Source organism: Pelodiscus sinensis, chromosome 6 (assembly GCF_052426305.1).
Source record: "Pelodiscus sinensis isolate ZL-2025 chromosome 6, ASM5242630v1, whole genome shotgun sequence".
NCBI lineage: Eukaryota > Metazoa > Chordata > Testudines > Trionychidae > Pelodiscus > Pelodiscus sinensis.
Genome location: NC_143057.1, coordinates 10,321,230 through 10,343,650, shown reverse-complemented (window position 1 = coordinate 10,343,650; position 22,421 = coordinate 10,321,230). Strand labels below are relative to the sequence as shown.

Below are 22,421 nucleotides of genomic sequence, written 5' to 3'. Positions count from 1 at the left end.
CTAACTACTTTCTCCTTCAAAATTTTTTCCAAGATCTTGCATACTACAGATGTCAAACTATCAGGCCTATAGTTACCCGGGTCACGTTTTTTCCCCTTTCTTAAAAATAGGAACTATATTAGCAATTCTCCAATCAAATGGTACAACCCCTGAGTTTAGAGATTTATTAAAAAATTTTGCTAATGGACTTGCAATTTCATGTCCTTTAATATTCCTGGATGAAGATTATCTGGGCCCCCCGATTTACTCCCATTAAGCTGTTCAAGTTTGGCTTTTACCTCCGATATGGTAATATCTACCTCCATATCCTTAGTCCCATTTCTTATGTTACCATTATCCCCCTAAGCTCTTCATTAGCTTCATTAAAGACTGAAGCAAAGTATTTATTTAGATATTGGGCCATTCCTATATTATCCTTAACCTCCACTCCATCCTTAGTAATTAGCGGTCCTACTTTTTCTTTTTTTGTTTTTTTCCTATTTATATGGCTATTAAACCTTTTACTATTGGTTTAATTCCATTTGCAAGGTCCAACTCTACCTGACTTTTAGCCTCTCTCCACTACGTGCTCGAACCTCAATAAGGTAGCTTTCTTTACTGATCCCTCCCATCTTCCACTCCTTATATACTTTCTGCTTTTTCTTAATCACCTTTCTGAGATGCTTGCTCATCCAGCTTGGTCTAACACACCTGCCTATAATTTTTTCCCCTTTTCTTGGGATACAGGCTTCTGACAGCTTCTGCAACTTTAACTTAAAATAATCCCAGGCCTCCTCCACCTCAAGAACCATAATTTCTTTAGTCCACTCAACTTCCCTAACTAATTTCCTTAATGTATTAAAGTTAGCCCTTTTGAAATCAAAAACCCTTGTCTCAGATTTATTTTTGTTTATCCTTCCATTTAGTTTGAACTGAATTAGCTCATGATCACTCGAGGTTGATCCTACAACCATTTCATCTATGAGGTCCTCGCTATTCCCCAAAACCAAATCTAAAATAGCATCCCCCCTTGTTGGTTCAGCAACTACTTGATGAAGGAATTCATCAGCTATCACATCTAGGAAAATCTGAGCCCTATTATTATTACTAGCACTTGTTCTCCAGTCTATATCTGAAAAGTTGAAATCTCTCATGATTACACAATTTCCATGAGTATTTACTTCATTAAAAACATTAAAGAGATCTCTATCCATATCCAAATTGGATCCTGGTTGTCTATAACACACCCCAACCACTATCCCAGGAGATGATCTGATAGTTTTCTTTCCCAATGTGATTTTTGCCCAAACAGACTCTGTCTTCTCCATTCCATCACTTTTTATTTCTTTACAATCCTTTGATATACAATGCGACTCCACCACCTTTACCCTTATTTCTGTCTTTCCTAAACAGCACATACCCTTCAATACCTGTACTCTAGTCATGCCTAGTATTCCACCATGTTTCTGTTATTCCTATAATATCTGGTTTCACTTCCTGGACCAATAGCTCTAGTTCCTCCATTTTGTTACCTAGGCTCCTCGCATTGGTGTACAAACATCTTAATTTTTGCTGTTTGGCCTCACTCACATTCTTTACCCAATTTGGCACGGACATTGTACCTCCAATATGACCTATTAGACTAGTACCCACCCTACCCTTCCTCATGTACATTCTCCTACCCCCAGATATATCCCTTCTTACTTCGTTTTCCTCCCTCTCAGTGTTAAAATCCGGCGTAGAGATTACTTGGACATCTCCCAACAGTCTCCGCCAAATTCCTAGTTTAAAGCTCTCTTAATCAGTTGAGCCAGCCTCCATCCTAGAAGTCTATTTCCCTCCCTACTTAGGTGACGTCCATCCTGAGAGAACAGTCCTCTGTCCATAAATGCCTCCCAGTGACTATACATCCCAAAGCCCTCCTTATAGCACCATTGCCTAAGCCATCTATTGATAATCATAATCCTGTCACATCTGAGTTGCCCTTCTCTAGGAACAGGCAGAATCCCACTAAAGATCACCTGAGCCTCAATTTCCTTGAGCGTCCTCCCCAGCCTAGCATAGTCTCCCTTAATTCGTTCCAGCGAGAATCTAGCCGTATCATTTGTTCCTACATGAAGGATAATCAATGGATTCCTTCCTGCTCCCTTAATAATCCTCTTCAACCTCAGTTCCACATCCCGTATCTTAGCACCTGGCAGACAGCACACCCTTCTATTCTCTGGATCAGCTCTGGTTACAGGCCTATCTATTCTTCTCAATAAGGAGTCCCCAATCACACAGACCAGCCTTTTCCTCGTGACAGTGCGATTCTCTGGTCTATCTCTTGGTTCCTCTGGCTGCAAGTCCTTGCTATTCCTATTTTCCCTTGTAATCCTCTTTAACCCATCCTGTAACCTCCTAATGCTCATTTTGGTGTTGTCTCCATACATTTTCCCCTTTATTTATGGGACTAGCCACTCTTCTCTTCTTCCTCACCCTTCCATCTTCATTATCTACCTGCTATACCCCTTCTTCATTCTCCAACTCCACATACCTGTTCTTGAGCTCTATTTTTCCTTCACTGACCCATCTTTTCCTCTGCCTGGTTCTCTTAGTCCACTTTCCATTTTCTTCACCCTGCAGTCCCCCCTCTGAGGCCCTTGATCCTGCCTCCATCTACATATCTAAACTTTCCCCTTCAGCCACGTCATGCCTTTGCTCCATCATCTGCTCAAACCCCCTTCGAAACTCGACCAGAGTTTCCACCTGCATCTCCAGTCCTCGGATCTTTTCTTCCATCAGCTCTATCAGGCGGCACTTCATGCAAACAAAACTCCTTTCAGGTACCCCCTCCAGAATCATGTACATACCGCAGCTACCACATCCAATCATCCTCCTTGTGTTCTCTACTACTTGGGCCATGGCCACTAATGCCTATGTGTTTTATTTACTTTCTCACCAAAATTCTATTAGTCCGGTGAACACAAAAACAAACCAAAACACCCTTCCACAGCAAAAACAAACCCTGTGTTGTTGCACTGAAGTCAGAATGAAAGGGATTCCTGCAGCATAATTTTTCTAGGCACTGAGGTGAGGCTGATTGTCTGTAGTTCCTTGGATTCTCCTTCCCTTTTGGGCACTGCATTTGGCTTTTCCCAATCATATAGGCCAGGCATGTCCAAAGTCCGGCCTGCGGGCCAATTGCGGCCTGTGTTCCAGTTTAATACGGCCCCCCAGGTAATTTGGCAATATCTATCTTTTATGGCCCCCAACGAATCCATATGTATTGAGATGAATACATTGTAAAATCTCAGTTAATGTCAGTTGGTCTAAATCAGTTATAAATATATTTGGACACAACATGTATACTTGGTGTTATGTTCCTGTTCATATTTTTTGAACTTAAAAGTTGACAGACAACCTTTATTACCAATAATATGTAATGTACTTTACAATGTTCCTGACATATATTTCAGATTCCTGGATTTTTTTTTCCATCTGGCCTTCAGCTATGAAAGGCAGAGTGATTTAACACCTGTTTAGATTTGTCATCATGTGACGAAATGAAAAGTATGCCGTTTGCAATAAACTTTGTATAAAATAGTTAATTTGCATTTAATTTTAATGGTTCAAAGAATGTCAGGCAAAATGGTCGGCCCTCACGCATGTTCACTTCATCAAATCTGGCCCTCTTTGAAAAAACTTTGGACACCACTGATATAGGCCCTCCCCCAATCGCCATGAGCTTTCAAAGGCCAATGGCTCTGCAAACACCTTAGCCAACTCGTTCTGCATCCTGGGTGTATTAGATCTGGCCCCATGGACTTGTGCACATCCAGCTTCCCTGAACAGTCATTAACCTGTTACGACTTTCACTAGAAGGGGCTGCTCAGCTCCTCCCCATACTGTGCTGCCCAGTGCAGCGGTCTGGGAGCTGAGTTTTTCCCATGAAGACAGAGACCAAAAAAAATCACTGAATATTTCTGCATTTTCCACATCTGCCCCTAGGTTCCTACCCCATTCAGTAAGGATCCTACACCCTTCCTGACCTTCTTGTTGCTAACATACCTGTAGAAACCTTCTTGATACCCTTCACATCCCTTGCTAGCTGCAACTCCAAGTGTGCTTTGGGCTTCCTGTTTATATCCCTCTCCCTGCACGCTCAAGAAACATACACACATACTGTACACTCTCAGGCTCCTTTGTTGTAGATCATGACAGTTAAGGTCTTGATCCTGCACAGATTTATAGACCTGGTTAACTTTACACATGGGGAGTAGCCATTCTGATTTCAGTGCAACAACCCAGGGTCTGTAAAACTAAGCAAGTATGTACATCTCTGCAGGATGGAGGCCTCTGAAGCTGTAGCAGTCCTAGGCACGTTTCCAATCTTTAGGGAAAACATGCTGGTTATCAGGCAGAAGAACATCTGAAACAGACAGCAAATAATGATGTACAGTCTTAGAGCTGCTTTGTGCCATTGGAGTAGCAGTGTCACAAAAGTGTGTCCTGTTCAATGCAGAAACTGAAGTCTAAAACATCTGCTAATCTTGTGCTACAGTACTACAAGGGCAGACTCTAAATCTAGATGAGGACACTGATTATAAGCATCTATTTTTGAGGCTAATTCTTTGATAGAGAAAAATCCCTGCAGGCCAACACTTGGCACAGAGGCTCTTGAAGTCTGTTGTGGCTATTAGTTACAAGAGGAGTACAAAACAGGCTGTGATTCTACTGATCCTATGACTCTGGGAGTAAAGGATCAGGCCCATATTAAAAAGGTATCTTTCTGATCTTCAGTATGCTAAAAAAAAATCCTTGTCTTTTAAAATTAAAATTTTCCAGGTAATAAATTCATTATGCAGACACAGGGGTTTGCCAATTTCTTTTGTATATAAAAAACAAAACCGATGGGAAGATAAAGGAAGAATGTGGCCTTGACATCTTGCTGCAAGTTAGCCTGGTGCTTTTTTTTTTTTTTTTTTTTTTTTTAAACTGTGATGTGTGTGTCGTGTAAGCCTCACATCCCAACAGGGCATGGATTAACCTTTATAGGTTAAACTAAAACAAGATTTTTTGGCCTCCCACCTATCCTCGTTTCAGGACCAGGGGCGGCCCGTGAGCCTAGGTGAGCTAGGCAGTTGCTTAGGGTGCCACTGCCCCAGGCGCCCGATGATGACGTCAAGGGGCGCCCCGTGATGATGTCATGGTCATTGACAGCCATGCAGGCAGGGGTGACGATAGCGCTGCCCCACCTAGGGCACCAGCTGCTGCAACCGGCCTTAGGCCGCTCCTGTTCAGGACACAAGTTTGACACTGAATTTAACACACACATCTAGAATGAAAAGGCAGAGGATTTCATTACACTTTTACCTTTACATATTAGAGTTGGAATTTCCCAGGATCCACTGTAAGTACAACGCAATGTATTCCTCCCATTTATGCTGCGGAATCCCTTTTTACACTGGTAGTGCACTGTACTGCCCAGATGGGAAATGTTGCTCCAAATCATGTCTGTGTTGGGGATCGAAGGAGGTCGGCCACAGTCTGTTCCTGAAAAAGATCCAAAACAATTTTCATGAGCTAGTTAGTGTTAAGAAATTAGTTAAACGTAGTCACTGAAAGTGACCCCTTAGGACCATGCAACATCTAAAATCCATTAGGAAAGACAAGAATGCATCGTAAAAAGTGGCATTATGGGTTTTTTCTTCAATGGCTCCTTTTCATTAAAACAAAAACAAAAACAACCTGCACACAACTTTGTGCTTCTAAACTAAGCAACAAACTGCCAGCTTCGTACATTCAGTTTTGGACCTGAAAGTCAGCCTGGGTTCTCTACTGCTGGAGCATCACCACAACAGTACAGATTCTGCAAGTCGCCTTCTGCCCTCAGTTCTATCTTTGCAGCCCCAGGGCCTTTTCAACACAAGCCTCATGAGCAAGTCCGTTGATACGCAAGACCAAAAGGAATCCAGTTCTTTGTCCCACAGCTGTTTGGGTTCTGAAGTCACACTCAGAGCAAAAAGCAGCACATGTGAACCTCTTTAATCCTGCAGCCATGGGAAATAAGGTAAGTCAAGTTTCAGGAAATTTTATGGCTCATGGAAGGTGCTGGGACGGGATCTAGGAGGGAGGGTGGAAGGGTGCAAGAGAGGGGTTAGAGTAGAACATTTACCTGATGTCCCTGCAGCTGGGCTCTGCACCCCTTGAACCTCCCCTGCCATTTCCTTGCACCACCCCATGCTCTTGTGGGAGTGTCAGGGAAAAGCCCCCAGAGAAGCTCTTTGCTGCGCTGCCATTCCCCCAGCTGGGGTGCGGCGAAAGGGGACAAGCAGCATGCAGAGCCACTTCCTCCTCCCCCTGCCAGGGTCCATACCACAGATATTCCTTATTTTAAGAGGAATAAGGGATCTTTCGGAAAAGGCTTTATTTTCCGAAAGATCCCCGTCTAGACTGGCACTTTTTGCTGGCAAAGCTCCGAGCAGGAAAAAAGCGGCAGCCATGTTTATGCAAATGAAGCGGGGGGGATTTAAATCCCCGCTTCATTTGCAATTGCAATGTGTCTAATTTGCTTCCCTTTTACGGAAAAGGGATGCAGTCTAGACACAGCCTCAATGTTTCCAGGCTATTATACCAAGTTCAGGAGTCTGATTTGTCTTGCTTACCCCAAACTGTGTCTCACTTAAAAACTACTTGCTTTCAAAATCAGATATAGACATACAAAAACATGATCACAGCACACTATTACTGAAAAATGGCTCCCTCTCTCATTTCTACCACGTAAATTATAAAATAAATCAAACTGGAATGTGAATATTGTACTTACATGTCAATGTATAGTATAAACAAGTCAGTCTGTATGAAATTTTAGTTTGAACTGACTTTACTTGCGCTTTTTATGTAGCCTTTTTTAAGTGGTAAAACAAGGCAAATATCTAGATGAGTTAATATACTCCCTAGAAGACCTCTGCATAACCCCACAGGGTACACGTGCCCCTGGTTGAGAATCACTGGACTAGAGATTTAATACTAAAAACCATCATGATTTGTTGATTAATGGTTATTTACCAGGGATGTTAGATGTTGTTTAATTTTAATGTAATAACTGTGTAACCGCACTAAACTTTATCAGTTACATGATTATTCAGTAGGCCCTGGGGGCAGGGCCAGCAGCCAGTGAGCTCCTGGCCCCACTCACAGGAAGCCCTCAGCAGCCCTCACTGCTGCCTCTGAATCAAAAACCATATTTTTTGTATTTGAAAACACAAAATACTTGTATTTTTATTTTCTCTATTTAGAAACTGGGTCCCCATGAAACCGGCTCCTGCCAGCCGCCCTGCACTGTTGCCTCTGCAGCAGCAGCCCTTGCCCATGGGGGTCCTAAGCTCCATGCAGACAGAGGCTGCTCTGGCATCCCGCTTCCCACCCCACACTGCTGCCTCTGATATAGTGCTCGGACACAGAGGCAGTAGTGCTGGGGGGCAGACAGCTCTGCAGGAGTCAATGGGTGCAGGGGGGCCAGCTTGAAAGTTGGCTTCTTGCATGTACTGGTTCCCACCTGCCCCCCCTCCCCGCCCTCTGCACCGCTGCCTCTCTATCAGAGGCAGCAGTGTGTGTGGGGGGGGGAAGAACAGGTAGCTTGGCGGGAGTCAGTACTCATGGGGAATCAGCTTAAAAGTTGGCTCCCCATGGGCACTGGCTCCCAGCTTCCCCACCTTTGCTGCCTCTGATACAGAGGCAGTGGTGGGGGCGGGGAAAGTATGTGTAGTTGTTCAAATGATTAACCGATCAGCCCAGGCTTATCGGTTAATAGTTTAAACAACAATATGCCAACATATTTACTTTGTATATTTTGACATGTGATATTACTAATTTGTGTTTTCAGTTTACAAGTTTCTGAATCTCAACATCTGCCATTAAATAATTGCCTGGCACTCCCATAATTTCCCACAACTCTGAACATTTAAATCGATACAAACCAGAAAAATTACCACTTAAAAATCAGCATTGATATTATCTGTCAATACTAACTGAATTCCTCTGAGCCTACTTATTAATCACTTTTAAGAACAAACCATACTTTAAGCAACTCTTGTTTGAATTTGAAATGAAGGGTCTTTAAATTGGAAGGAAAAGAATTCAAACATGCTCTGAAACATATTTACCTTCGCATACACCAGTGATGTTTTCCCATTTCTGAATTTCTGTGCATTGTGAAAAATTCTTGTCTCCACTAAAATGAAACCCTTCACGGCATTTATAGTGCACCGTGCTTCCCAGAGTGGTGGAGTTGTCCCAGATCATTTCAGCATGTGGAATCCACAAAGGTCTGCCACAGTCTATTGCTGGGAAAAAAAACCAGGGAAGTAAAAACTGATGATGGAAACAAGCCAAGACACATCACAGGATTTAAAGAAGAGATGCCAATTGTTTCATCAAACCTCACTTCACTTGTTTACATCATCGTTATTATTTGGATCACCACAGTCCCAGGTCTAAGACCTTGCTGGTCGAGATTAAGAATGTTAAAATGAAGTTAATTGACTAGTCGATGGAATTTCCATCAACTAGTCAATAGGCACTTCTGCATTCCTCCTTTGAAATGCACAAGAGCTGGGGAATCCCCAGCTGACCTTGGACTCCACTGACCCTTTGAACACCGACTCCGTGTATTTCAAAGGGGCAGTGGAGCCCGGGATCAGCTGGGGACTCCCCAGCTGATTCTGGGCTCCTAGCAGCATGCAGTGCAGCATGGAACCTGGGGTCATCAGGGGACTCTGAGTCCCCCGCTGGCCCCGAGTTCCATGGCTTTGACATGCACAAGAACCCCCGCTGGGGACTGTGTACACTTCAAAGTAGGCACACGCATGCAGCCTGGAGTCAGTGGGACTTCCCGCTGTCCCCAGGCTGTACGTGAAGTGCCGCATTCGTCCTTTGAAATGTACAAGAGTCCCAGAGGAGGCTCTTGTGCAAAATAACATCTGAAAAATCATAAAAGCATCCAGAGGTTTACTTTCCCCTGCTACGATATTTCATTCAAGCTTTCAAAGAGAAGAGTTGTTTTAGACCAGGACAAGGAAATCCCAGAGGAAAATTTCTACAAGTTATTCAAATCTCTAGGGAGATCATTAAAAAACTAAATGTGGTAATGAATTAAAATTGGTTCACATATTTAACAATAATAAAATTATGAATTTAAAATAATAAAAGAGAAAAGATCAAGTTAATGGAAGAATATAATTTGAAGCCAAAGAATGGTGCGAAATCCAAAGTGAATCCAGACACTATTCAGGATTACACTTTACTTTGTTAAAGAAAAGATTAATGGGAACTGATATTAAGAATTAAACCACATGTATCATAAGCAGCACAGGTGGAGGAGAGGAGAAAGCTAAAACTATTCACTGAAAAATGGCCTTAATGTAATTTTGAAGTGATACCTAGAAAAAGATGATTCTGTAAATTTAAGATTTAAGACCAAAACAACTTGCAGCATAAAACTTAAGTGAACATTAAAAGAAAAATATGTAGTAATGTAGAACAATTCCACTCTGACAGGTATCTTTCTGTCTCTACCTTGCTAAATACGTTCAAATTCAGAGCCTTCAGTCTGATACTGCATTACCGAAACAGAGGTTATGTCTACCTTACAGAGGTTTTCCGGGATACTCTTCTGCGTCCAGAGAACGCATCCACTTTTTCAGATCAGTTTCTGAAAAAGAGGGCGTGTTCTTTCGGAAGCCCTGCATTCCTCATTTTATGAGGAATAAGGGCTTTTCCGAGAGGGGAGGTTATTCCCACATTTGGACCGATGTAGATAGGCCAAATGTTGGAAAAGCCTCTTCCAAAAAAAAAAATAGGAAAAAGGTACGCAAATTGCAGTTTGTAATTTGCATACCTTTTTCCAAAAAAAAAAAAAAAACTGCAGTGTAGACATAACCAGAGTGATGTGTGACAGTCATTTAAGAAACATCAGTAAGTGAGGTTTTGGACAGGATGAACTATAAGCAAACCTTGCCTCAACCCACAGCACCACATCCAGCAAGGTTGAAAAGAAGAAACAAGACAGAAGTGTTTTCTGTCTATTTAATTAACCAAATCCTTTTTAGGTATCCGAACCCTGAATTAACACAAAGATATTGAGGCAGACTCCAAAATTAGAGGCACTTGTTAGACAGTAAGACGGAAATACTGGGTAGGTGCATTTATGCACAGACTAAACTTCATAACAAGGAACAGAAGGATTAGCTACGCAGAATCAGTTTCATGACGCTTTAATCCTGTAGTGATTAGAAGAGTACAACTGTGCCAAGCTAAAGAATAAGTAAAGATCATAATTAAGCATAAGGGAATAGCAGTTTATAAGAAGAGTTAATAAAGACTCTGAGTGGCTTTAAACTGGAAGTCTGTCATAACGCGCACGCGTGCACACACTTATTCTTGTTTACCTCAATATGAACTTGACAAGCCACATCTCTCTACCCATAAAAACAAAGGGTTTTATGGTTTATGTCAACATTGGTCCCATAGTTACGGTTAGCAGCTGACAACAGTCTAGACCTGTGACTTTCAAAAGGATCAAAAGTGACAGCAATGTTTACATGTCTAAGCAGTATCAGCAAGCCCGCAGATGGCTAAGATATTGCAATTTCTTAGGCATGAGAATAGTTTCACTCACGTGAACAGCCCTATATAAAGTCAACTGGACTTCTCATGTGAGTAACTTTACTCACATACCAAAGCAATTGCAATATCTGGTTCCAAGCCACACCAGATCCTTCGCTTAGCTTAACCACAGAAATATCTTCCATTCAAACAGAGTTTTTTACACCTTTAGAAAATCCAAAAACAAACATTTAGGTGCCAAAGAATCAAAAAGTGAAACCAACCAGCTGAATTTCAGCATCAAGCCAAACAAAATACAAAAACGTAGATTTAGGCCCAGATTTTAATGGTATTTCATCACTGTTGTGCTCAGCTTTATAAAGCTTAACTGATATAGTAGCCTAGATCTCATTTTTCAAAAAGGTCTTAGGCACGTAGGCATCTACATTCCATTGATAGTAGGATTGAGACTCCTAAATCCCTTTCATTTACAAGAGGTAGGCTCTAACGCCATTAGCGATTATGACGCTGAGCACAGCAATGCCTAAATACCTTCAAAAAATCTGGGACACAGTGCCAGACCCTAACACAGTACAAAACAGTGTAGGGTTCTGGGCCTGCAGAGATTTACACCAGCTGAGACAGTGACATTTTGGTTTTAAAGTCCTTTATACTTTATGGTCTTATTAACAAACACAAATAAGAAAACTATTTAACCAATGGCTTCTATTTTGTGAGTACCCTGTTAGAGCCTGCAGGTGACATTTTCAATCAGACAATGGGGAAGTCTCATTGATCGTCTCTTACAACTTGTCTATATTTACTGGAGGATCGAGTAAAGACCCGCTAAATCAAACACTGGGTGCTCCCGTCAACTGTGATACTCGTTCGTTGCAAGGAGTAAGGGAAGTTGACAGGAGAGTTTCTTCAGTTGACCTCCAGCTGTGGGGCCACTACAGATAAATCGATGTAAGGTACATCGACTCCAACTATGCAATTGTCATAGCTGGAATTGCATATCTTACATCGATTTTCTCTGCCAGCATAGACTTGGACTAAGTGGTGACGGTTACTTTTGAAATAATGTCTATCATACAAGAAATCTGTATGTTTATTTACTTTACCTTTGCACACCAGATCAGCACCTTCCCACTGTCCTTTTGCATTACAAACTGCAGTCTGGTTTCCACTTTCAATAAGGTAACCATGTAGGCAAATATAAGCAACTTCACTTCCATAGGTGGTGCTTCTTAGAGGCGCTGAATATGCATTCAAGATGGAAGGTGGGACCCCACAATCCACAGCTACAAGCAAAGATGGAAAGGGGGCATGGGAGGAGAAAAACCACACACTGACATTAGAAATGACAGAACACAAAAGAGGTTCATAGCCACAGCATGAGGCCTTCCCATTTAAAATAAGAATTGAAATGACTTCACAGGTATAAAACCCATGCTCTGCTACACCTGTCTGAAGTGTAAAACAAATGCATTGTCCTGTATCTGCAATACACAAGGCATTAAACACAGCAGAAAGTGGCACAAAAGAGTCCATTTCTTTGATCCAATGCCTTGCACTTATTTATTTTTAGTGTACATAAGAACATAAGAGCGGCCGTACTGGGTCAGACCAAAAGTCCATCTAGCCCAATAGCCTGTCTGCTGACAGTGGCCAGCACCAGGTGCCCCAGAGGGGGTAGACTGAAGACAATGATCAAGCAATTCGTCTCCTGCCATCCTTCTCCAGCCTCTGACAGAGGCCAGGGACACCATTTCTATCCCCTGGCTAATAGCCTTTTATGGACCTAACCTCCATGAAATTATCTAGTTTCTCTTTAAACTCTGTTATAGTCCTAGCCTTCACAAAAAGCCTTACAAAAAGAGCGAGAGAGAGACCATATTTAGGTTTGGATCAGTTACAGTGTAACAGGCTGCCCATATTGCTTCCCGGACCTTATCACCGCTCACAAAACTGCCCTCTCCCGTCACAGAACTATGCAGCAGTAATTTCAAATCAATTCTGATCATTCACTCCAAAGGAAAGTTATAAACTTCAAAGACAAATTACATCCTCATCTGATGAAATGGGTTTTACCTAATAAATTTGTTAGTCTCAAAGGGTGCATCCACACAGCACCCTAAACTCGAAATAAGCTATGCAATTTGCGCTACCTAAATTGCGTATCTTATTTCGATTGTATTTCAAAATAGCTTATTTTGAATCTACACAGTGCCAAATTTCAAAACAATGTGCTATTTCGAAAAATCCCTTCAGCCTCGTAGAATGAGAGTTACAGAGATGCCGGAATAGTACGCCCGTTATTTTGAAAATATTTTGAAATAATGGGTACATTTAAAAGATGCAGGGTAACTATTTCAGGGTACCTCTGGTATCTCGAAATAGCCCCGCTGTCTAGATGTACCCTAAGGGTGTGTCTACACTGCACCATTGTTCAAAATAAGATACACAATTTGTGTAGCTCAAATTGCATTTCTTAGAACATAAGACCGGCCATACGAGATCAGACCAAAGATCCATCTAGCCCAGTATCCTGTCTGCCAACAGTGGGCAATGTCAGATGCCCCAGAGGAAGTGAACACAATAGGCAATCCTCACGTGATCTTATTTCAAAATAACTTATTTCATAATTTAGCGGTGTGTTCCAAATAACTTGCTATACCAGTGGTCCCCAACCATTAGAGGCTGCCGGGCACCAGGGGGTGTGGCCATTCACCTGCCGGGCGCCAGAGGGCGGGGACACATGCATGCCCAGGGGCGGGCCCCCCCCCCCATAGCCGCGTGCTTGGGGCCGCGCACCCGGGGCCGGGCCCCCCCATGCGCCACATGCCCGGAGCCGGCGCTCCCCCCAAGCGCCGCGCGCCCAGAGTGTGGGCGGCAAATTCGCGGCGCTCCCAGGGCCGGCACTTACCATGCGCCCAGGGCCAGCTCCAGCACCATGCATGCACCATGTGCCTGGGGCCAGGCCAGCCCCAAGAACTTGGCGGGCACACACACCGTGTTGGGTACTACTGTGCTATACCGAAACGTCTCTTACTCCTCGTAGAATGAGGTTTAAGGGAGGTCAGAATAGCAAGCCCAAAATAACGAGCTTGCTGTGAAGATGCGGGATAGCTATTTCCGGATACTCCGTTGTCCTGAAATAGCGTTGCAGTGTAGACATAGCCTAAGGTGCCACACACAGGACTGCTCGTTATCCTCATCCAGATATTTAAATCAGAAAGGATCTGTGCCATTTAAAATATTCTGGTGAAAAAAATTTTTGTGTTGTGTTTGTACAGCACCTTGCAGAACAGAGTGCTAGTCCACTCTTAGGCCTCCTAGACAATACAAATTATTAACAACAACATAATAGCAGTGGCTGCCTGGGATTACACCTGCTATGAAGTCTGGCACAGTTGAACTAATATCCACTATCAGCTTGATCAGAGAAAATACCGTGTAAAGTTGTCATATGAAAAAACACTTAAGTGTAGTTTGTGAATAACGTTTGTGAATTCTTGGGCTTCCTGAACAGAAACAGATTGCAATTGGTTGAGGAAACATATCATGATTGATATGCTTGTGACTTGATATGGTCAAAGAGTCACCAATGGAGTTTTCAGAACCTAAAGAATGTTTTAAATGGCTCTGTTACTAATAAGTAAGAAGCCAATTTGGCTAATGGTTCAGAAAGGGACACCTGCAATAAAAAGGAGAAATCGTTTATCTTTTCAGATTTTGAACAGTTATGTCAAGAGAAGACAGCTCTTGCTAGTGAAACTAGTTTTTAGCAAGAAATGGACACCACAAGTTTATATTCCACGGATAGATTATATAGAAAACAATTATTTTGGGAAGGGGAAGAGATGTCAGAAACGTATTGGCAAAAGCTACGTTCTGAGGAAGCCATAGCTGGTATTCTGTTTGACACAAACAATCAAAAAGATTAAAAACTTGCCTAAAAGCAAGATACCAGATGTGCCAAAAATGCTGTTCAAATGGTGGTTTTTTTTTTTTTTTTTAAAGACAAACGTACTGGCATTTCACAAGAACTGCCTCTTATAAATGGGCCTCTCTTTGAAGTGACTGTACCAGGGTTTGTGGGCTTTTTTTTTTTTTGGTTTATTTGTTTTGGCTGAAGCGCATTCTTTACTTTTCTTTGGGGAAAACAAAAACTGACTGTGATTAAAGATTACCCAGCAATACCATGGCCTTACATTTTGTTACTTACAACTAATATCCACTGTAAAGCTTGAAGAACAGTCAAGAACAATTTTATCTTCAATTGCCTGGAATTCTTTTTCTGTCCTGTAAATTAAACCTGTTTATACTTAACCTTTCCCAACTATATTACTGTGGGCATCTTTATTCTTAAGACACCAACAAGCTGCCTCAGAAAACACCTCACAGATCAGAAACCCAAATTGCTGTGTTCAGAGGTTAAAAAAAAAAAAAAAACTTACCTATATTAACTGATTTTTTTAGGCACTCTGCCTTTTGCTTTCCTCCCATCTGCTGCCAACGAACACTTCCAGTTTCACACACCAATGAAAGGATGCTCAAGTTATCCCAGGAAATAAAGAATTCTACCCTAGTAAGTAACAGTATTTTAGCGTGAAATCTGATGGAGCTGGTTAGTCTGTCACCAATGCCAAGTGGAAAGGTTATGGAGTTACAGGAGATACCATTTGTTATCGAGATCCGATGACAACCCAGACCAAGCACAAATCTTTTGGAGGTGGTTTCTCAGAGTCGCTCTCCTTCCTGGAGCTACTGGGGGAAGATCACAAGTGGCTTGACACCCTACGAGAGTCGCAAAGTGGATTAGACCCAGCCCCCACAGATCTTCAGAAAAATGGATGGCACCCAACTAAGTCAGTGGCCTTGTCTCATTTGATAGCCTCTTCCTCAGATAAGAGCATTTGTGATGCATGTATGCAAAATACTACAGAAATACTTTGAGCTAGAGAGGACAGAAGCACAGTGCTCAGCATGTTAAAATAGCAGCAAAACTTAGGGAGGGAGATTGACAGAGGGCAGGGGATGGGAACTCGGTCGCCTCAAGCCCCTCCTGGAATTTCTTCACATGCCCCCAGGGGGGCACATCCCCCCAATTTGGGAACCCATGATTCTAGTGGATTTCAGCATCAAAGGACAACGAGCAATACATTAACAGGTACAATACAATAATGGGTGCGGCACAAGAAGCAAAGAGCTCAATCAAAATCTCTGTTAGGGATATAAATAATGTTTTAAAAAAGTCAGTGTGTAAACTATTAACATTTTACCAGTTAATAATTTAACCATTATGCTCTGCTGCCTCCCCTACATGCCCAGGGTCCTGGCTGTTGCCTCTGAATGCCAGGAGGCTCCATTTGCTGCCAGCCCTCTGCCCAGGGTCCCAGCTGCCACCATGTGCCCAGGGCTTTGCTGCTTGCAGGGCATCAGGGATCCCACGAGTATGTGTGTGAGTGAGAGAGAGAAAGAGAGAGAGAGAGAGAAAGAGAGGCAGCCAGGATCCGGGGGAGGGAGCAGCAGCTGGGCCTATGTTGCCGGACCCGCACTGGAATCCCACAGCTGAGTTTAAATGTGAACTGGAATTCCTTACTGGGAGCACTAATGCTTATCAGTCAACATTTTCCATCCCTGATCTCAGTCCTGTTTTTGAGGAGTGGGACCGGACACACACACCACAGAATCAGCGAAGCCTGAGGATGGGGTGGAACCTGAGGTGTCAGTAGAGGAGGAGAAGGAAGCTGGGGCTACCTGTACGGGTTGGCCACAGAATGAGGAAAACCAGGATTCAGTTATCAAGATGCATCTTCATAAACGTAAGCTCGGGCCACCAATGCGATGGCTAAGGTGCTGGAACATGCGTCTGGAGACTGACGGCACATAAACTCGGGCTCTAAAGCCAGAAGGGATCTCTGAGATCATGTCTGACCTCCCGTAGACCAGAGACCACAGAACGTGCCTGAAATAATTCCTGTTTGAACCACAGCAGAGCTTTTAGATAAAATATCCAACCCCAGTTTACAGGTTCTCAGCAACAGAGACTCCACCACAAGTCTTGGTAAGCTGTTCAAATAGTTAGCTACTTTCACTGTTTAAAAAAGCATACAGGTTGAACTGCTATAAGGATTCAATCTTAAGGACCTGACTGGTTCTGAACCAGAGAATTTGCCAAACCACGGGAGGTCAATATCGTCTAGCGGCATTACCCACACTTCCCCTGCTCACTGGGATCTTAGAAGACATTTGGGGCAAATTAAAACTAAGTTACAGCACAGAACACAGAGCCAGGACTGGTGGCTGCAAACAAACTTTATGGAACTATGAGCAACTTGGTCACACCCATGATAAGTGGACACTTGACTAATTCAAGTCATGTCACACCAGGAATGTTGCTGGACCAGACAGTGTTGGACTAGAGAGATTTTCAACCTGTACCTTGTTTCTAGTCTGAATTTGTCCTGCTTCAAATGCCAGTCACTGGATCTTGTTACACTTTGTCTGCATGTTGGTTTTGTTGTAAAGACAACACAATTATCCTCAAAGGGAGATAGAAATTTCAGAGCCACAATATTCCTGGCTGATGAATGTTTTTAATTATGCCACAGCCAATATTCACCTGCTGACTGATTGTTAATCAGCAATATTCTCCTAGCTTCCTCCACCAAGGATTAATCAACCTCAAAAATAAAAGTACTGAGTGCCTCTGGTTCCCCAGGCATGTGATAGAAGCAGCAGCATTTGTTAAGGGCGGAAGCCTTATTGTAGAGAGGCTGAAGTTAAACAATGTTCCTCTCAATGAAAGCTCACTGGCCTAGCTTGCCTGTCATGGCAATATTTCTTTGTGAACAGTCTTCTGAGTCACCCTGCTTTCCAGTGAGAGGGCCCACTGGTGGAGTATGAGGAACATATTTACTTTAAAAAAATATATAAGCTATAGAGTCAATTAATTTATTTAAATTATTCAGCTAGGGCATCAGGGAAGTCAATGTGATATGCAGGTTATCAGCACCTCTGAAAAACAGGCAGCATAGAGAAATCCTAACTTGAAATACCCAACTCAATACACGACTACAAGCAATGAGCAGCCCCGTGGTGTTTTAGGGACAAACAAATGGAAGTGCTCTTTGTTGCCAAAATGTTGCAAGACTATGTAAGTGAGAACACGAGGTAGTGGCAAGTTTGTTCTGTAATCTCTGGCTGTGCACTTCAGCTTGGATAGATGGGTGCAGGAGAGGGAGATGAACAGGTAACCATACCCGGGTGCAGCCCACTCAGGCAGAGGACTGCTCCAGCCCTGTGGAGCTGCAGGCTCCTAGCCCATGCAAGCTGAGAGTTGGCAGCCTCACACGGGACTGGAGGTGGCAGCCTCACACGGGACTGGAGGTGGCAGCCTGGAAGAGTGGGGCCAGAAGCAGCCCCCGCCCACAGTACAGAGGCCACTCCAGCCCACCCCTGTTTAATCAGTTAACCGGTTAAGATTAAGGTTTAACCAGTTAACCGATTAAAGGGGATTTTACATCCCTAGTGCAGGACAGGGCTTTTGTGGATTGCTACTGTCGTGTGTATCAGATATAGAACTGCAATTCTAACAGATACTGGAGAAAAGAAGAAGAGGGACGACAGAGGAGTATTTATTTCAAGTTCAGATTCATAAGGGTTTATGCAAGAATAAACTACTGTTTGGGGAGGGAGGCTGGCATATACCAGAATACGTTATCAAAAGCCTAATTCATTATTTTATTCCTCTCTCTCAGGCTTATTGTATTCACTTGATCTTACTCAAAAGCTCTTTATCCCCCCCGCTTCCCTTCCCCTTAAAGCAGTAGTCCCCAACGCGGTGCCTACGGGTGCCATGGTGCCTCTCAGGACATATATGTGTGCCCGCTGAATGATCTGGGCCGGCCTCCGCCCCCGGTGCATGTGCGGCGCCGACCCCAGACACATGGCGCATGGGCGGCCCTGTCCCCAGGTGCATGGCACATGCACACTGCTGGCCCCGGGCGTGCAGCGCATGGGCGGCCCGGCCCCCAGACGCGCGGTGCATGAGCGGTCACGCCCACGGGCACCCGGCAGCCCCAAAAGGTTGGGGACCACAGCCTTAATGCAACACAATTATGCAAATAGGATATGGCAGATTTCTTCTTTACTCAGAAACTAACCATATCACCTACATGGCACATTTAAACTTCTCCAGCCTTGCATACTCAAACCACTGCTGAGAGCCTATAACAGGAGTGGGCAAGCTATAGCCCATGGGCTGCATCCAGCCCATCCAACCTTTAGGAATACCAGTCCAGCAGCACAGTGGGGCTAAGGCTAGCTCCCTGCCTGCTGTGGCTCCATGCCATCCCCCCGAAGCAGCGGACGCCCCTTACAGCCCATGAGCAAGAGGGTTCCGTGCACTGCCCTCGTCAGCAGGCACTGCCCCTGCAGCTCCTATTGGCCAGGAATGGGGAACTGCAGAGCTGCAACCAATGGGAGCTAACAGGTCAGCGCCTGCAGGCGAGGGCAGCGCATATAGCTGCCTGCCCAACCCCAGGAGCCACTGCCAGACATGCCAGCCCCCTCCGGGAGCAGCTCGGGGCCAGGGCTGGGCGGGGGGAGCCCGCCTTAGCCCTGCTGTGCCACCACCTGGAGCTACCCATGGTAGGCAGGATCCACACCCAAACCCCTCCCATACTTCAAACTCTGCACTGAGCCCTACACTCATTGCCCACCATACGATTTCCCTACCCAGAGGTGGACCTTGGGCCAAAAAGTTTGCCCACTACGGAGTTTTTCTGGGATATCAGAGGTATCCTGGAAAAACTCTGCTGCGTCCAGGGAATGCATCTGCTCTTCTGAAATTTTTTTTGGAAGAACAGACGGGCTCTTTTGGAAGCCCTGTATTCCTCATTTTATGAGGGATAAGGGCTCTTCCGATAGAGGAGGTTTTTCCAACATTTTACCCCATGTAGACGGGCCAAACGTCAGAAAAGCCTCTTCCGAAAAAAAGAAGTTGCAGTTCCCAATTTGCGCACCTTTTTCCAAAAAAATCCAGCAGTGTAGACATAGCCATAGTGATGCAGAGCCAACCCAAGCGTTGATGAGACAAGTTAAATTCACAAAAGCAAAAGAGTAACACAAAGGGCTCTGGCGTTGGAAACTCAAAACTACGGGTGAGAGCATGTACCGCCATAGATCTGATTGTAGCTGTTAGTATGAACATCACCCACTGGCTCTCACCTTTGCACGAAACAGTGTTCCCAGATGGATGAAAAAATTCTGTTCCATTTTCTGGTCTGTACCCTTCCATACAAGAGCACTTGTAGCTTCCAACAGTGTTCACGCATCGTCCCCCAGCACCGCACAGACCAGGCACCTGGCACTCGTCTATATCTAGAAACCCAGACCAAACATTACAAGCTTGTTAAGTGGCTTTCCTCTTACGTCTCAATTCTGCAACGTACCAAGTGTATCCTAGAAGGTGTGAAGCATCCTCAACTCCCATTAGCTTCACTGGAAGGCAAAAAAGTCTGCATCTTTAACATTAATTTTAGTTACCACATGGCAAAACAGACACTATAGTCTCCACTCTAATTCATATTCCTGACCTGGAAATACTCAGCAGTATCTGTATTTTTAATCAATAAAAACCGAACAGTCATTGCTCCATGGAAATCAACACTTCAGCTGAAGCAGAATATTCCATAGTGAACAAAACTGACATGCAAGGAAAAATATGGAAGTGGAAAGAAGGGCTATCATCCCATTGTCTTAATTTCTGGTTTCATTTTGCCACTCACTTTTATACAAACAGAGTGTGAATTGTTGCTACAAGAGTGTAAAACATCAGAAAACATAATGGGGCAATGACAAGCACTAGATATGGTTGCAAATGTTTGCAAGACTGGGATGCAGGTTAGGTGTAAGTGAACAGTAACCGCTTTTACATAGTATCAAAAATAAAATCAATGTGACTGCAAAGAAACATCCGCATTTGTCATAGAAAATGGATTATGAAGCACCAGATCCCTAGCATGTGATCCAAGTTGCGGTATTTACCTGTACAGTATGTGCCATCATTGGGAATAAATGTCTTGTTGTTGTTAGAAGGATGGTAGCCTTCGAGACAAATGCAGTAAAAACTTCCATGTGTATTATGACATGATGTGTGCTCACCACAGATCTTGCTCGCCCCAATCTGGCATTCATCTTTATCTGTTGACGTATTCAAAACATGTCAGAGATTAAAAATCAAATCGAACCTTTCACTGTCAAGCAGCCTTCTCCTTACCATGTTTTTTCCCTAATTTGTTAACTCTGTAAATACCTGCCCATTAGCTACAGCACTTTGCAGCTATTGTTTTAATACAGGCTATCACCACTTCCACTGGACATCCCTGATTCACTTACTATTCCAGCCACATGTGATGCACAATATGAAAAGGGAGCCAACATGGGTGAGAAAATCTCTTTTATTAGACCAACTTCTACTGCAGAGAGAGAGAAGCTTTTGAGCTGCACAGAGTTCTCCAAGTCTGTACAGCTCTGTCACAACAGCAGTGGCCCGTAAAAAGAGATCCTACCCACCTTGTTTCTCCAATATCCTGGGATTAACACACCTACAAGCAGCACTGCAAGTGCTAAAGAGACAACGCCAACTTTATATCATTTTTATTGGAAACAGCTAATATGTTATTAACACCCACCTATGAACATTAGAACTGGAAGAATTTTAAAAATTATCATCCATGATGAGAGACCTGAATAATTTAGTAAAATCCATCTCAATTTCAATTTAATCTCAATTTTGTTTATAGTCAATTTCATTTTCTGGTCCTCAGTGAAGTAATGTGTGGGTAGCAAATGATGAATGGGCGTGTTTTGTTTTGTTTTTTTTAATTTCCACTGAATTTATTTTTTTTTTTGTAAAACCATCAAACATCCTAGAATTTAAAAAAAGGACGTAAATGATGAAACGAAACATCCCCCACCCCTGCCGCGGTTAACCGTTATGTTGGCATTCTTGGTTTTGAGAAACTGTCAAGTGTGAACACAGGCCTTTTGTGAAGAACTTGGTGATATTAACCAGGATCAAACATTTGGGTACATTCTCGTCCGCACTGTTTGTTCGTCTGTGCCATGGGCAGCAGGTATGCTAGGCGAGGGGAGGCACTGCCTTCTCAAACCACCAGCCTAGCTCTGCCCCTAGAACACCTGCCATAGGCATTCTGGGGGCGGAGTGCTGCTGCCCCTCCCCCAGCACCTGCCCTCCCGCTGCTGGAAAGGCTGGGCAGCCTGGCGCACCCTCCTCCCTACCCAGGTGCTGGGGCGACACTGAGGCGCAGCTCTCCCTGCCTCCTTGCTCCCACAAGGCTGGGCTGGGCTGTGCAGCACACCTTGCTCTGGGGCTGGAGAGGCTGCGGTGAGTGCACACCCACTCCCCTCCCCTCTCCATGGTCGGAAGGGGCAGTATGTGCGTGTCACGTCACCTCCTCCTCCCGGGGGGGTGGGCCTAACAGAAGAGGGTGGGGCTGGGAGCTTGCCTCCTCCAGTCTAACCTTCACCAACCACCCATGGTCTGTGGCAACCCAGAGTTCAAACCTACAGTGCTTTAGCCTGCTGCACATTAAACTGGCCTTGTAGGCCATGCGGCCATTCCACAGTGCACTCTGACGAGCCTACGTACACAGCAGAACTTGGGAGTGCCTTGTTGCAGAGTCCACATAGCGTGGGCCAGGCTAGAGCACTACAGATTTACACCTGGATTGATGTACAGCAGTTCCCTGTAAGCTGGGAACTTGAGCGGCAGCTCAGGAGATTCAAATGCTGCCCCCCCCCCAGGCCACCAGCTGATT

At 44.0% G+C, this 22,421-nt stretch overlaps 1 protein-coding gene across 4 annotated transcripts in view; it reads right to left on the bottom strand.

Moving 5' to 3' along the window:
• The window catches only part of SUSD1 (sushi domain containing 1), an 81,053-nt gene that overhangs the window by 46,722 nt on the left and 11,910 nt on the right, over positions 1-22,421 (bottom strand). For 2 of the 4 annotated variants that reach the window (XM_075931415.2, XM_075931416.2), the window contains exons 3-7: positions 20,626-20,781; positions 19,807-19,959; positions 11,691-11,870; positions 8,127-8,306; positions 5,335-5,514 (exon numbers count right to left, since the gene is read on the bottom strand). In XM_075931415.2, coding sequence (XP_075787530.2) covers positions 5,335-5,514; positions 8,127-8,306; positions 11,691-11,870; positions 19,807-19,959; positions 20,626-20,781 — 849 coding nt within the window. Of the gene's footprint in view, positions 1-5,334; positions 5,515-8,126; positions 8,307-11,690; positions 11,871-15,029; positions 19,778-19,806; positions 19,960-20,625; positions 20,782-22,421 lie in introns of those variants that run through there. The other 2 variants (XM_075931417.2, XM_089779169.1) reach the window with 2 other exon arrangements.